This window comes from Parasteatoda tepidariorum, chromosome 5, assembly GCF_043381705.1.
Source record: "Parasteatoda tepidariorum isolate YZ-2023 chromosome 5, CAS_Ptep_4.0, whole genome shotgun sequence".
Classification (NCBI taxonomy): domain Eukaryota; kingdom Metazoa; phylum Arthropoda; class Arachnida; order Araneae; family Theridiidae; genus Parasteatoda; species Parasteatoda tepidariorum.
The window spans coordinates 12,389,314-12,405,727 of record NC_092208.1 but is presented as its reverse complement, the minus strand read 5'-3'; the positions used below and the strand labels follow the sequence as shown (position 1 = coordinate 12,405,727).

Genomic DNA, 16,414 nt, shown 5'->3' with positions numbered 1-16,414 from the left:
TACATCTGCGAAAAAGAAGAGATGGATGGGTCAAGCCTTGACATACAACCATGGAACCGGTCTTTCGCCAGATGGCGGATTCGAGCGTTACGATCGCGAATCCTCCCAGGGCCGCCATGAGAGTGTAACTCCTCCTTCTTTCGAGGCGGCCCTGATCCTCCATGATTGGTTCTGCCTCTAACTCCACCTGTTTCCAGTTTTAATTTCTTTTTTGCAAGCAACAAGCTGAAACTTTTAAAAGCATAAAGCTCAAAATTTATCATTATTACCAACATACAGTAAATTGCGTAATTGTTATGGCCTTCAAACATGAAATTCTTATTTTTCACTCATATTATAGTTAATGAAATCGAAGTTTAAATTAAGCTAAAAATAAAAGTTCTCTAAATGTTGTCAACGACCCTTGAATATTGGTTTGGTCAAGGGTACGGATGAAACCGGACTTTGAAATTTGTATGTTTATAATTGAAATGAGAAAACAATTTTTTCTACCTTTTGTGTTTCACTTTTGTGCTATTTAAAACAGTTTGGTAGAACAATTAAACCACAAACGTAGGAAAACGTCTAGTTTCTTTTCATCGTATGAAAAATCTTGTTAGATTAAAATATTTCTTCTTTATTATGAAAACAATACAGCTATTTCTAGGATTTTTAATGTTGGTTTTTGTTGATGCTGCTTATCATCCATCTAAAATGTGCTATATCGAGGAATATAAGAATAGAAAAGACTATGAAAATAGAAGTAAAGAAGTGGAAGATTGCTCTTTTCTTATGGTATACTTGTTTGTTGTATCAATAGATTAAATTTATTTCTTAATGCTGTTTCAATTTTTTACGCGTTTCTACTGTATGCGAAAAAAGAAGAGAATTTTTGCTAAATTTTTGTCGTTTTTGATGCAACCTATTGGATTACATTTGACTTTTTAAATGCCGATTTTAAAATTTACTGAAATTATGATTAGAAAATAACATTCTTTTTATATGTTTTGGAAGGAAAATTTGTTTTGTTTTTACTTCCTTTCATTCTAAATAAAATTTATCAAACACAAGAGCTTATTATTAATTTAGAATTTTTTTTTTAAGTCGATCATTAAAATGATTTCCTGACTGGGAAGGAAAACTTTAATTCTGATGATTAATATATTTGTAAGTTATATATTAGGTTTGAAAATAAAGTGATTTAAATAGCTGAATTATGTAATTTGATAGAAATAATTACAGGGTTGGCAAGTTTTTGACACATGACGGTTTTTACCGGTTTATACCATGGTTTTTACCGTCATGTCAAAAACCCCTCTGTCAAAAACCCATAGTTTTGGTAAAACTGTATTTTTATTTGAGTTTAACTGCTTATAATTTAAAATTAATTCATTTTTGGGCAATAAAATTAGAAAAAAAGTTGTTAAAAGATATTTAAGAACAGATTCTTGCATTTTCCCAACATGATTATATCAAAACATACTATTTGAAGTAAAATATTAGGATACTAAACAAAATTTTCAACATTTCCAAGCATCATTTTGTTTGGCATATTACATTACTGAAGAATGTCAAGTCATTCTTGACTTAGAGTTTGTTAGTAGTTACAAGTTTTGAAAGTTTTGTTTAGCTTATTTCTAATATTTAAGAAATGCCAAATTTTAAATTCTTCTTTTTAGTTCTTGAATTTATTAATAGTTCCAAGCTTTTTTGTTTGTTTGTTTATTTCTAACAATTAAGAAGTGCAAAATTTTGAATCCTTTGCAAATCAAGCTATAATGATAAAAGTTAAGTATCACTATTTTCAATAAGTATATTACAATATTTCTGTATGAATGTATATCCTTCTATAAGAATACATGTATATAGTTGCAAAATCATTAGCAATCATTTACAACATTCATTTATAAAGGCAATTAAGTGAAAATAACATATTGTCCGCTATATGCCATAAATTAAAGAAAACAGTAGGTTTTTGACGGTTTTTACCGGTAAAAACACGGTTTTTACCACTGTCATGTCAAAAACCAGTTTTTGACGGCAAAAACCCAACCCTGAATAATTAACATTGTGATGTAAAGACTCATCACTTCTTCTACAATTCAGATCTTACACATCTTTTGTCAATTTCTACAGTTTCAGAAATCTCATGAATATTTAACCATTAGTCGGAATAAATCAGCAAACCGACTTTTTTCAATTCTTTTATCTGTTTCTCAATGTGGATGGGCACCCTGGGCATGAATCATTTTCACCGTCTTCTTGGCCATCTTGAAAATGCTTCTTCTTCCTAATCCCCAAAGTTAGCAGGGCTAAACAATGTCAATGAAATTCATGACCCGGAGGAAGTCGGCCACCAAAAGTGGATTTTCTAGAATGTCCCTCTTGTCCAGTCAAGGATATGTTGAGGAGAAGCCTGCATGTTGTGGCACCTGGGGCCGTTCGGAAAGATTTTAACGCTACCCTCGAAAGAAAGAGACTTAAGGTGGCTGCTGGTAAGTGCCGTCTGATCCTTGCGATTGCACCTAATGTTGAGTGCACCTCCTGGGCGGGTGCTCTGGTACCAGTGATGTTTTGGGGGTACGAGCCAAGAAACATTGTCTTTTTTCTTTTTCAATGCCAGTTCTATGAAGGTGAGTGAAGTTTGAAAATGCTATTACCACTAGAAACTTATTTACATGATAAACATATATTGCCTACTCTTAAGGCAATAATTCCATTGAATTTTTGGCAGTTATTACTATTGATTTCTCCATAGTTTTTTAATTCCAATATTTTTTCATGATTCCATTTATTACAACAAACAAAACAATACTATTTATTATAACAACAACTCAAAACAAAACACGCTTCTGGAGAGTCCGATTTGCGCTCTTTAATCGTCGATCTTTTTTTCAGTAATTAGTATACTACTGATTTCCTGATTTTTAATTATTTTTTATTGTGATGATCTCCTCTCCCCCTCAACAAAATGGAAGAATATCACGTATAATATTAGAATAAGAAATTATTAAATGTTCAAATAAAAAAAATTATAGTATAGTTTTTTTTTTTGTAAACATAGCGCTTTTGTTATTTTAAATTAGTAGCATATATGTTTGTTATTATTAAAAGTATCTTGCAGAAAGATATTAGTGCTGGAGAGTTTTGTCGCAGATAACTCGAAAAAATTCTGCCACAGGGGAATGTAGGTAGGATCACATTTGAAAGGGAAAGTTCACACTTCCTTTACCACTGTCATTCCTGTTTGGCGCATGGATAGTTCTTCTGTGGGAGCATTAGTATCATTACTTTATAGTCACAACCTGTATTTACTGTTAAACCCTATTTTACTTTTTATTTAGAATTTTTATGTGTTGAAAGCTGTTTAGTTAAAACTATTTATTTGATACTAATTTTATTTTTACATATTTTTATGTCTAAAGTTAATTTACTTTTTACTTGTTTTACTATATTTTTCTGCAAATAAAAATTTGTTTATAAGATATTTTTTATTTCTGAATTACCATAATATTTTAATAAAGTAAATTTTTTTAGTTCCCTGTTGATGAAAAAAGTTGCACAGTTTTCTCAAGGAATGGTAATGTTATAAATATATATGCTTTTAAAATATTCCTGTTATGGTTTTAAAACATATATTATGTGCTATATTCTCATACAACCTTAATATTTTTTTAGTATGTGATAAGAAAACATCAGAACTTCAGAGTAGCAGTGTGGATTATGAAACGCAAACAGAGGCAAGGTTTTCAGTCCAAGTGTTGCCATATGCTTCTTTGTTATATTTGTCTTCAGGAGATGAAATATTTAAGGAGCGTGAACTTCGTTATAATGAATCAATCAAATATCCTCTCAGTGCTTCTTCTGCTATTAATATAACATTTAAAATACTAGATGGTAAGTATGCATTAGATGTTTATATAGGTATTTTTTAATTTACTTATTTAAATCAAATTTTAAAAGAATGTCTTTCTTTACTTTTTTTTATAAAAAAAATCAAGTGACTTTTTTTACTTGAAAAAGAGGATAACTTTTGGAACGATAAAATTTTCACACTGCTAGTGATAACATAAGCCACATCAGTAAGTTGGGTGGCCAAACAGATTTAATTTTTTGAATAAAAAATGTGAAAACTTTTAATATTTTTGTTTTGCTATCTTTTTTTTAAGTTTAGTTTTATGAAGATTCTGTTTACGCTCTTTAGTACGACTCCTCCTTAAAGCAGCCAACCTTTTGTTATTGCGATTTGCTATTCTACATATTCAATTTTATTTGGACTCTCATCCTTATGTCAGCAATATTCTTATAACATGATTTAAATTTAGTCATTTAATTTAAGAAAAGTTTCTAAGAAATTTTTTTATCCATTATTTCTTTTGATGTTTTCACACATTAAATTGGAAACATCTAAATTCATTTTTAAATAAGAAAGAGTGACACAATCCCATAGATTCTTCTCCTATGTGGCCTTGATGAGTGGTCACACAGCTAGTGAAGTATCGATAACTTACCTTTGTTAACACTGTTCTTTGTGTTATCTTTTTTGCTGAAATAAACAAATTTGTAATTATTGATTGTTTACTATGCACTATTTTTCCAAAGTACATGGTTAAGCTTAGCTTTCTTCCGTATTTTAACAGCTTATAATAGTTTGCAGACAGAAGTAAGACTATTGACTATGGGACTGTCGCCAACTTGATGATCGTTTTGGTGACAAAAACTTTATCTTCCTTCAAATGGTGTTGAGAGTCTATATCAGCATTTCTCAATCAGGGAGCTGCAAAATAAAGAGTTTGTGTCTACATAATTAAAGGGATGGTTGCGTTTGTTTTCCAAACAAACTTTTAAAGATCTGTTTATACAATGCTCCACATTAGAAAGATGAAAATAAGTTGTTTTCAAAGGATAATGGACACCTGTATTTAGTTTTTTTTATCACCATAGTATTTTGTCACCATAGATGAAAAGCCTTGTTCACAAAAAAGCATCGTCAAGGAAAACTCTGAATGAAGTCTTGTATTTTATTTAGTTTCGGAATATGTATTCACTATCTATCTAATTCTGTTAGAAAGGGCTCATTATGTAAAGGGTGCATTTATGTTATTACTGAAAATTTATCTCACCCTTTTTTTTGTAACGTTAGTTTCAGGGTGTGGTTTATTTTTGAGTTAAACATGTGATCTTTGCAATCATCTGGATGTATATTTTTCGAAAAAGTTTTTTTTTCTTCAAAATATTTATCAAAATTGGTACTTGCAAGCATGTTATTTTTAATTCAATTATCCTATTAGTTAGCTTATTCTTACTAAAGTAACGCATTGCTTTGTTACAGTTAATTTACACCATTTTAAGTTATAAATATATATGGTATTTTTATATAATCGTTAACAACCTCAAATTATTTCATCCTCATCCATTTTCATGTTAACAACAGGGGCTCTTAAATCGAGCATCAACTTTTTCTGTATAACAATGCAAATATTTCTAAGATTACTAAAATAATTGTTTTTTTATTTTTTATTATTATTATTTTGGTTCCATATTAAATATAATGGCTTAAAAAATCAAAATATTGTCTTAAGCTTTCTTTAATATATGCATTTAAGAATGAACAAATCATTAATATTTCTGTATTGCTTTGTATCTTTAAAAATAAGTTGAACTGTTTTGAAATTAAAAGATTCTTATTTTAAAATGTGTAAAATAAAACCCCAAAAATTCATATTTTTAAGCTTAGTAATAAAATTTAATTTAAATGTTTATACTTTGCATTTTTATATACTATACTTAAGGACATCAAATATAAACTGATTCAATTAAATTTATAGTTTTCTGTATAATTCTCTAAATAAAAATCATTGAATAATCAAATTCATCTTTATTTAGAGAGAAGTCTTACTTAATTTTATGATTATGTAGGCACTTAGTCATTATATAGCATTAGAATTCTAGCCCCGATGGTGGCGGGAATTTCCCTGAGGCTTCTGATTGGCGTGTTCCAACTTGTCTGGGTAGTAGACGTGGTCATCACACAATGCTGATCACATTGCCACCATCATAATGTTGGTCATGAAATCATGGAACCTTAACCTCTGTTTATCCTCTTGACCAATAATGGTCTGTTTTTGGAATTTACTTTATAATATTATTAATAATAATACTGTGAGCTGAATTATTGCATTGAAAGGTAAAGTTGTATACATATTTTTGTTATAATTTTCAATATTTCTTTTTGATAGATGTTAAAGGTCTGGCAATCTCAATCAAAGAGAATTCTAGGAAAAAAAGTTTTTGCAGACTTATGGATTTTAAAGACCTAAACCCTAAAGGAGTTATTTATCCTGTAAGAAATTTTTGACTATCTTATTTGGTATATTTATTTGCATACACAGATTTATTTAAATATCTTTGTGAACTGAAATTAAAAATGCAATAATTTAAGATAAATACAATTTACATTATCGCTGTTGATGAGTACTCGGATTGAAACTAATTGAACTTCTGTATGAGTTTACCCCTTGGATTAAGCAGAACTCGGTTTGTCAAAACTTGATTCTATAATCTTTTCATAATTTCAATTTATTAATTAATGAACTATAGCATTACTTATTTATTTATTAGATTACTTGTTGTTTTAGGTAATTTTTAAATAACATTCCTGTCTCACTTTCAAGTTTATAAATCAACAAAATATTGAATTTATTGCTTCTTTATTTTAGTATTATTAAAGGACTTATTTACTGTAATTTTTCAGATGGAATTATTTTATGACTGTTTTTATTATATGACTGAAAGAATGATTCAAAATGTAACAATGACTTTCACATCTCTACCAATGAAAAGAAGTTTAAGCTACTATGTGTTTATTCCTCCTCTTTTAAGGCATAGTAAGTGTTTTTTTTTTTAATCTGCACATATTTCTATTTTGTTTATTTTATTTGTGTATAACATTTTATACTTTGTTTAATATGTAGAAATGTAACTTGACGTACATTTTTAATTGCTCATTTTTCAAATGACAAGAACATCAAGGTTAACAGCAGCTAATTCTGAATCCCATATATATTCATGTTATATACTCTAAATTTTCACAACTTGTGTAATGTACTTCATGGTGCGTAGCGTTTTTAAAAAGTGCTTAAAGGTGCTTATTTTCGTTATTTAAAAGCCCTAAAAGGTGCTTTTTTCATTGGGTGTTCTTAAGAAGTGCTTACTTTTCCGTTTTCAAAAATGAGATTTTTTTTCTGTAGCTTGTCGATTTTTGCCACATATTATGCAAAAGCGTGCTTTACATTGTTCTATTCAACTTTTTCACAATTCATTTCGGCGTACCGTCGGTCCATAGTGTATGAAAGTGTCAATCAAAAACCTCACCACAGAAAACCTGGATCAATGTGGTGTGGAAAATAAATGTAAATGAATAAAAAATAATACACTAAAACAGTAACTTAGCTATCACTAAATTTTTACAAAAAAGCATAGAAAGTTGGCATCCCTGTTTAACACGTTGACTGCCGCTCGCTTTTACAGTGAAATTTCCTTCAGGCCACGAGTACTGCTGTAAGCATATTCTGCTAAGTACTAAATATAAATAAATTTTATCTTCTAAGAATGTCTCATTTAAAGCAATTTTTCGAATGTCTAAAAATTTAAAAGATCTTATTTAAAGCAACTTTAGAACCATTGAGCTAACAACATATCTTTCCTTAGAATGTAAAAGCTAATATTTAATGTATATTTAACTAATAAAATGGTTTTAAGATATTTTCTTTTCAGTGTATGGTAAACTGTTTACTATAATTAGTATTTAATATTTGACCTTAAACACTACAATGCTCAATTTCAAATATGAATAATAACACTGCAAAAACTTGCCAATCCTCTACTATTGTTTTTATAAAGATTTTTTTTCCTTCCAGATTCGTTATGCAAGTGGCAGCCATTGATCATGGTGTTTAAAAATGCTCTGACTGTAGGACTTGTGCAGATCAAATTTTCAACCGCTCCACATCGTTTTAATGTTTCTTCATATTTAGTGGTATTAGTTCATGCATCTTCTATGAAAACTATTAATAAAATAGCTCAACCAGAAGTAGAAGAGATGATTTCTATGGAATTCTCTTCTGTTGAGGAGGGTTTTTATTATGTTTCAGTAAAGCCTGTTGATTCCAAAAGTTCTTCCTGTTCAGTTTCTGCTACCCAGGCATTCTATGTTTCTGCTCCATATAATATAGGTTAGCACATATTTTTCTAATTATCTATCAGCATCTGAATCATATTTGTACACTTACCAAACTTCAGTTTGGTTGGACATCTAAAGCTGAATTGTGACAGAACCTTTGAGTTTTATTCTCCAAAATGGTCTAAACGGAAAATTATCCAAACCTAAGTGCATTTACTAGCTTAGGCACAGGTGTCTCAAAATTTGTCACTAAGGATTTATGTAATTTTATTCACAGCAATAAACATTAAATTAGTTTTAACTTAATGTTTTTAGTTAACTTTTCTCTTGTTTTAACAAATGTAGTCTTTAAAACTTTTTTTTTATTTCAACTATGAAGTTAATGTGTTTATGCACAACATATCCAATTATTTTGACTTAATTGGGCTCTGTTCAAATATTGCATAATTACCTAGTAGGGAAAGAGGAGGTTGGAGATTTGCTTATTTTTGCTGACTAGAGAGGAGTAGTATAATTAATGCTTTAAGAAGGCATTATAATCACATTATTTTGAAAGTGTTTTAAAAATTTAAAAGAAAAAAGGGAACAAAAAAATTTCGGAGAAGTTACACTTGGAAACATTTGATATAAGAATTAAATTTGTGGAATAAATTTCCGGAGTTGGGGGAAAATTTCTTTCATGAGTTCAAAGGTCAAGAGTTTTCCTCACAAAAGGAAAACACAAATAATTCCTGAAGAATATTTTGCTCAAAATTGTATGAAAAGAATTGAAACATAAATTTTGCAATTGAAATCATAACTATTTAAATTTTAGTCTAAAATTAGAGCACTCTAGTGTCAAAGTTAAAGGAAAAACCTAGGGGTGTTACGACATTCTTACATGTGCTTGGGAGAGGGCTCTTGATTTTGTTGATTTGTTGGGGAGGATTCTGAAATTGCCAAGAACCTTAAATGATCGTTTATAGGATTTGTCTGTCAAATTTTTTTTTCCTTTTTTTAAAATCGGAACTTAAATGCAAATACTAATTTATTTACGCAAATTCCCTCCTGCAGAAACTGCTCATAGGTTTTGACATACCTTCAGACCAATTTATGTTTGGAGCAGAACTATTTCTGTTCAAATATAGATTAACAATGTCTTTCTTCTTAAGAGGACGCCATACCGTGAAAGGAAATTCTCTTTAATTTTTAATTTAAAATTTAAGGTGTAGAAAAAGTGAGTTCAGACTCGCCTGAAGTTGTGAAATACTGAAAAGAAAATTTTAAAATATTCAAATGGAAATAAATTATGAGAGGATAACTTAGGAGTTCTCTTCTAATAATTAGTTTTCATTTTAATACTTTGAAGTATTTTTTTCAACTATTGAAACTTTATAGCTTACTTTTTCTTTCTTTTAAGTTTTAAATTAGTTATGTGGTAGTATGGTTGCTCATCGCGTTTGAGAAAGAATTCTGAATGAAAATTTTCTTCCGCTGTATGGCACCCACTTAAGACTTCAGAGATGTGGTTTCCAAATGATGATTCAGGAAGTTATGATCACATTATCATTAAAAGAAAATTAGGAATTCTTAGTCAACCATTCAATAACATACTTTTGTAACTGTTTAGAATAAACTATTGATCAAATTGTAAGCTTTTCTTTTTAGTTTTAAAAATAACTTGTTAATGTTAATCGCATTCACTTTACAGGTAGAGCATTGATGCTAGTAGTGTCTAGTGTTTTCTTGCTTCTCCTATTTATGGTTTCAGTTCTAAAATGCTGCCATATGTATTACAATAAAGGTAAGTTGCATGCTACTTTAAAATAGACTGAATTATATACATGTAAAAAACAATGTATTACATATTTAGGATAAAAGTAGTTTGAATGTGTAGTGCACAAAGTGAATAACAGAACACCTTAATAACTTTTGATCTAGTGAGTATATTTTCATATAATGCCCAGCAATCTTGATGGTTCAAGAACCTATGGAGGCATCTACAAGATTTTTTCATAATAGCAGTTGAAAATTTGGGCTCCTTAGTATTAATTTCACTTTTCACATGTGTTGAGAAAAAAAAAATTACTTACTTAAAAGGTCATCTGCATCAAATGTTGTTATTGTCGTAGACCATTAAGACTTTGGAGGTGCAATTGTTCTTGTTTTCCAGTGGCGCCATCTGTGGCAAAGAATTCGACTTCTGCCACACCTGTTTTGTAGGGCAAACCCATTCATACAGCCATTCATTAATCTACAGATCGTAATTTTGACTTGAACCAGAGAACGATCAATCTACAATCCAATACCCCCAGAGGTATAATTTGTTATGAGAACATGGAGGACTTTGTGACCCAAAAGATTTAGCATGCACCAGTCACCATTTACTATACAGGGAGTCTTCGACCGGCTGGATTCCAACTCCCGTTCTCACAAAGGAGAGTCCTGAATCACCATATTTAATGCTTATTGAATCATTAACAATGAATCTTAATGTAAGTCTGATCTTAAGATAAAACGTCATTCATGTTTTATTTTTTATTTTGCGCACTGTTCATCAATATTTTCTTTTGCAATATTTAAAAGACTAATTTAAATACCTTTTTAATAAGACTATTCCAGTTTATCGTTTTAGACTTAATTTTAGGAACAAGAGCCTTTAAAAAACTTTTGGCCATAAATAAAGTAAAATAAAGAATTGTGCTGTGGGCAAAATATAAAATGAAACAACAAAAGTACATAGATGCAGTAGTTTGAGGGATTAACCTCAAATATGTTAATTAATTTGTGATGATAATATTTTAGGTTATTAAATCAGATAGAAAAATCTATTTTCTAAGAATAAACTTCTCTTTTTCCCCCCCATTGAATACAGATTCTTGACCCTGAAAATATGGGGGATAGTCTCAGTATGGAAAATATGATCTCTATACTTTAGTCACGATAGTGGTAAGAAATTTGGTCCCCTTTGTGCAACTTTCAATTTTTGCTTATTTTACTGAATTATTTTAGTGGATCAAGAAATTTCTCCATAATCAAAAGCCTTATTTTATAGGATAATAACAAGTAAATAAAACTTTTTAATACAGTAGGGAACCATCGCTATTCCGGATAACTGATTTTTCTGGTTTTCTGAATGGCTACAAAAAGCCGTTTTTTTTATTGTTAAACCCAACTAAAAAAAAAAAAAATTGGAAATAATCTTAAAAATAAGAAAAAACGATGAAGTAATACACTAATGATTATTTCCAAAATGATGGTAAGGCAAACATCTTAAAAAAAAGAAAGAAAAATCATAAAGGAAAAAAAAAATTTTTTTTTTAAATGGCGAGAAATTTATCAAATTTCGTTCCGATTTTTTGGTTTTCCGGTTTTCTGATTTCCGGATAATGGGTTCTGCACTGTATTTAATAAATGGACAAAAAAAATTGAATGTAAGGTAAACTAACTTTTACTTTTTATTAAATTATGCTTATAGTTCAATGTGAGTTAGAACTCTTTGGATTGAAAACTTTTGGGAGTATGAAAAATGGCAAAATCCAAAATTTGAAATCAGCCAAATTGTTTCAGAGTAATAAAATTTACAAAAAGTCACTTCTAAAGACCATTCAACTGTTTCATTAGCTCAAATTTTAGATTGAAAGTTATTAAGGTGTTCGGTTTCTTATTTTTTGTTTATACATATGTACATATATACATTGTATGAACATGCATACTTACAAAAAAACATTGTGTGTATATGCATGCAAATATACAAACAAATATATATTTTATTTACATGCTTTTTATTGGTTGTATGTACATGCGTGCAATGTACATACAAACATTGCTTGCAAACGTATGCAGTAATGTATAGTGCACAAAAGAAAAACAGACCACTCTGAATAACTTTTGATCTAATGATCGGATTTTCACGTTCTAGGAGTTGATCTTAATAGCTGAATGACCTCAAATATGCTAATTAATAAGAACAAATGATATTTTAAGTTACAAAATCAGACACAAAAACGTACTTTCTTTGAATAAACATGCAATTTTTTTGACGGATTCAGATTTCTGACCTCCAAAAGTATAGAGGGTAGCCGCAATCTGGAAAATATGGTCCCAATAGTTTGGTCAGGAGAGTGCTCCGAAATTTGGACCGCTTAATGTTAATTTTACCTTTTTGTGTACTTCATTTTATCTCAAGAACTTAAGCAGATTGAAACATTTTTCACACAATTATAAAATTCATTTATCCAAGGATAATTCCATGCAAAAAATATCTTTTAGTAATGATTTATTATTTTTTATTATTCTATTTAAGAATGGCATAAAAATTTTTTGAATAAGATGTACCATTTTTTGCATCTTTTTAAAAAACGTAATTTTTCTTGGCAAAATACAATATTGAGCAAAATCCGATCTCGCTCAAATTTTGCCATGTAAAATTACATACTTTTAAAATGATGTTAAAAATTGTATATCTTACAATTCAAAAAATTTTTGACTCCAAAGTTAATAAAATAATAAAAAATAATAAATATTTTCTAAAAGTTATTTTTTGCATGGAATTATCTTTGGTTTAACGAATTTTAAAATTTTGTAAAATTTTTTTTAATTTCGCTTAAGTGCTTAGGTTCAGAGATATAGCAAAATACGCAAAAAATAAAATTAACATTACGCGGTCCAAACTTTGGAGTGCTCTCCTGACCAAACTGTGGTAACCATATTTTACAGATTGGGGCTACCTTCTATATTTTAGAGATCAGAAATCTGAATCCATCAAAAAATGGTATGTTTATTCAGAGAAAGTATGTTTTTGTATCAAATTTAGCAACTTAAAGTATCATCTGCACTTAATTAACTTATGTGAGGTTACCCTCCTCGAGCCATTAAGACTGAGTTCTAGAATGTGAAAATCCGATCATTAGATCAAAAATTATTTCGGGTGATTCTTTTTTTTGATGCACTGTACAGTATATTTTTTGTACGCTCATAAGTTTATACATACACATGTATGTAAATTTGCACATAAAACCATACATTTTATGAACTTATGTACACACATACATGCATGTTTCAAACAACCTTTGCCCTTGTAATCCTATTTCAAAAAGGTAGAATCCTTTTTTCTTCACCTCAAAAAGTTCTTATATATAAACACACATTTTATGTAAATACATTCATACAAATGTACATACAATTTTATGCACATTCTATTTTTTTAATTCTCTTAAATACATACAAACATTGCACATTGTCTTTTTTCCTACTCCTTTCTTTTTTTAAAGAAAAAACATAGTCATAATTTTTTTTTTCGTCTTTTAGAAATCCCTTACAAACAGGCTTTGCTTGTTTATTCTCAAGACTGCCCTGTTCATGACGATTTTATTTCTTCCTTTGGCTCTTACCTAACAACTGTCCATAAAATTAATGTTTCAACAATTTATGGGAAAATTGAAGATCCGCAAAAATGGATTAAAAAGAAATCAGGCGGCGAATATGTATTTTCCAGAGATCCGAAAGACTGGATAAGAAGTAAGTACAACGAGTCTGACATAATTATTTTTATCATGTCTGAAGGATTGTGCATAACTTTTGAAGAAGACGTGGATATCCGTGTCCAAGAAATGTCCCACTGGTGCCACCAACTCCCTAATGCCAAGAACTACATTTCCTTTCAGATATTCAATTCACCGAACGCTTTGAAAAAAAGATTTTGCATAGTTCGTTTTCCGTATTCAGGCACAAAGCAGGTACCGGAATGCCTGAGTGATATCGGCAGATGTTATCAGCTTCCAAAACAAATGAAGTCATTTTTGTGCTTTTTGCTTGATGTCAAGCCTTTAATTCCATTTACGAATTTATACCCTAAACTATCCAGAAGGGATCTAGATTCGGTGAAAAAGAAGAAGGAATTTTGGGGCAAAATGAAAATCGTACAGACAGCCTTGGAAAATGAGTGTGCTGTTAGAACTACAAAGACTCTTAGGTTTGAGCAAAAGCATTTTCAATCCTTAAATGAGAATAATTATGTGGCAGTTGACTGTGAAGATCGTGTTACTTGTAGGGAGCATGATTCTGCATTTTGCAAGGATGATCGAGATATTTATTTAAAGGATTGGGAAGAATACATAAGCAGCCTATATAATGAGTCTCAAGCTGCAAAATGTGAAAATTATTTCACTCCTTTTATTAAAGAAGAACTGGAAAAGAGATAACTTATATCCAGGAAGCCATAAATTGATAAAACTGATGTTTTTGAAATGAAAATATCCGTATAACTTGAGAAAATGTGATGAGTTTTTCCCTTCTGTGCCTTATTACGATTATTGTTTGCCAATTTTGTTGCAATAAGTACTTAAAGAATAATACTTATTAGCTCAATACCGAATTTGAACAAAGGTAACTTTTCTGAAAAATTAGAAAGGTTCTATGATGTAAGTAAGATAGTAATTTGTTAGTTGAATTCAAAGATTATGTTTTTTATGATGATGATGAAGAGAAATAAAATTGATAAAACTGAGATATAACATAGATAAATAAACACTGATGTTTCAGAAATTAAAATTACTGTATAACTTGAGAAAAATGTAATGAGTTTTTTGAATCTGTGCCTAATTAAGATTTTTGTTTGCCAATTTTGTAGCAAAGAGTCCATAAAGAATAATTGTTAAATACCGAATTTGAACAAAGGCAACTTTTCTAAAGAAATGGTTTTGTAAAACTTGGAAAGGTTCTATAATGTAAGTAAGAAAGTAATTTGTTAGTTGAATTCAAAGATTGTGTTTTTTATGATGATGAAGCTGTAATTGCAATGATTCTTGAACAGAAGGTATAAAAATAACTATTTTTTATTGAACAAGAATTTGGATTTTATTTATCTAAATAGCTATAAATGAATACAACTGATGTTTTAGGGAATTTACGTGAAGGCATGTGACTCTATTTTTTTTTCATTTTTTGATATGTTGTTATGAGATTTTAAATATGTTTGTATTAATATAGTAATTTTTATGTAAAGTGTTTTCTGAGCATATAGATTTTTCTAAATATAAGAGAATTTTTATGAGAATGTAGATCAATTTCTTTAATATTTACTATATTTATTTGTACTTAAAGTAAAGCATTCCTGTAACTGCCCATTAGGAGTCAGAGGATCATAATTTTGCGATTAACAGAATGTTGGTGGCATTGCACGCTGACCGCTTTCAGTTCTCAGACAATCTGGCACTCATCAACCTGGAGGTGGGCAAATTTCCAGCCAGTTTCAGGGACAGAGCCTCAGATTTTGCACAAAGATAACTCAGTGCTTACTACAATGCTTACTTTCCACCATATAAATATAAGGGAAATGAGCATACATGTACAGTCCCTTGCCAAATTACTGGACGCACTATAAGATTCTATGTAAAATCTTAATTATTAGGTGACACTATACAGCTTTGTTGTTTTCACGCTACTGAAACCGGTTTGCACTTGTTTTCGTTCGTGTACCAATGGGTTAAATTAGGCAATATATCATATAAATTCGACGATTGGATTAATTAAACGAGATATTGTATAAATATAGAATATTTATTACATCAGTTATTATATTAGTATATTATAATAATTAGNTTTTATGAAAAGATATTTTGTGAAGGGTCCGTTAACGGACCCAAATTTCTTCTAAACAGACCCCTGCTACATGTAATAGGTTTTTATTCAGGAGATTACATCCTATTTGTTATTATTTTTAACGTATTGCATTTTAATGTTAGCCAATTGATACACGAACATAAACAAGTGCAAACCAATTTCAGCCACCTAAAAACAATAAAGCTGTATAGTATCACCTGATAATTAAGATTTTACATAGAATCTTATAGTGCGTCTTATAATTTAACCAGGAACTGTATAAGACTATGAGAACAGTTCTTTGTGATTACTAATTTCAGCAACAATAAAAATTAAAAAAACGCTCAAAATCACACGGCATATTTTTTAAAAGAACAAATGTTAAACTTTTGAAACTATTTATGTGAGCTTATTTCTGTTATTGAAATATATTTGTAATAGTTAAATGTTTTCATTATTTTACGCTAGTTTTTATTGAACCATGTTATGTTTTTTTTCCTCCCTTTTGTGTTAGGCTGGAACTAAGAACAAATGAGATATATTGCTCTATTAATTGATTGCAATGTTTCGTGTCTTTTTTTTATTAGAAAAAGCATCCTTTTATTTAGTTGTTGTTTATATGAACAATTATTTCATAATACCGAATAATTCAAAATGAGTAATGTTATTACA

At 29.5% G+C, this 16,414-nt stretch overlaps 1 protein-coding gene across 1 annotated transcript; it reads left to right on the top strand.

Moving 5' to 3' along the window:
* Positions 1–215: 215 nt before the first annotated feature.
* On the top strand, positions 216–15,197 carry LOC107436686 (uncharacterized). Its single transcript, XM_043046088.2, has 8 exons — positions 216–774; positions 3,517–3,559; positions 3,658–3,876; positions 6,219–6,322; positions 6,734–6,866; positions 7,899–8,213; positions 9,852–9,944; positions 13,451–15,197. Exons 1-8 carry the CDS (start codon positions 583–585, stop codon positions 14,341–14,343), a joined length of 1,992 nt encoding a protein of 663 aa, XP_042902022.1. The 5' UTR covers positions 216–582; the 3' UTR covers positions 14,344–15,197.
* The last annotated feature ends 1,217 nt before the right edge of the window (positions 15,198–16,414 follow it).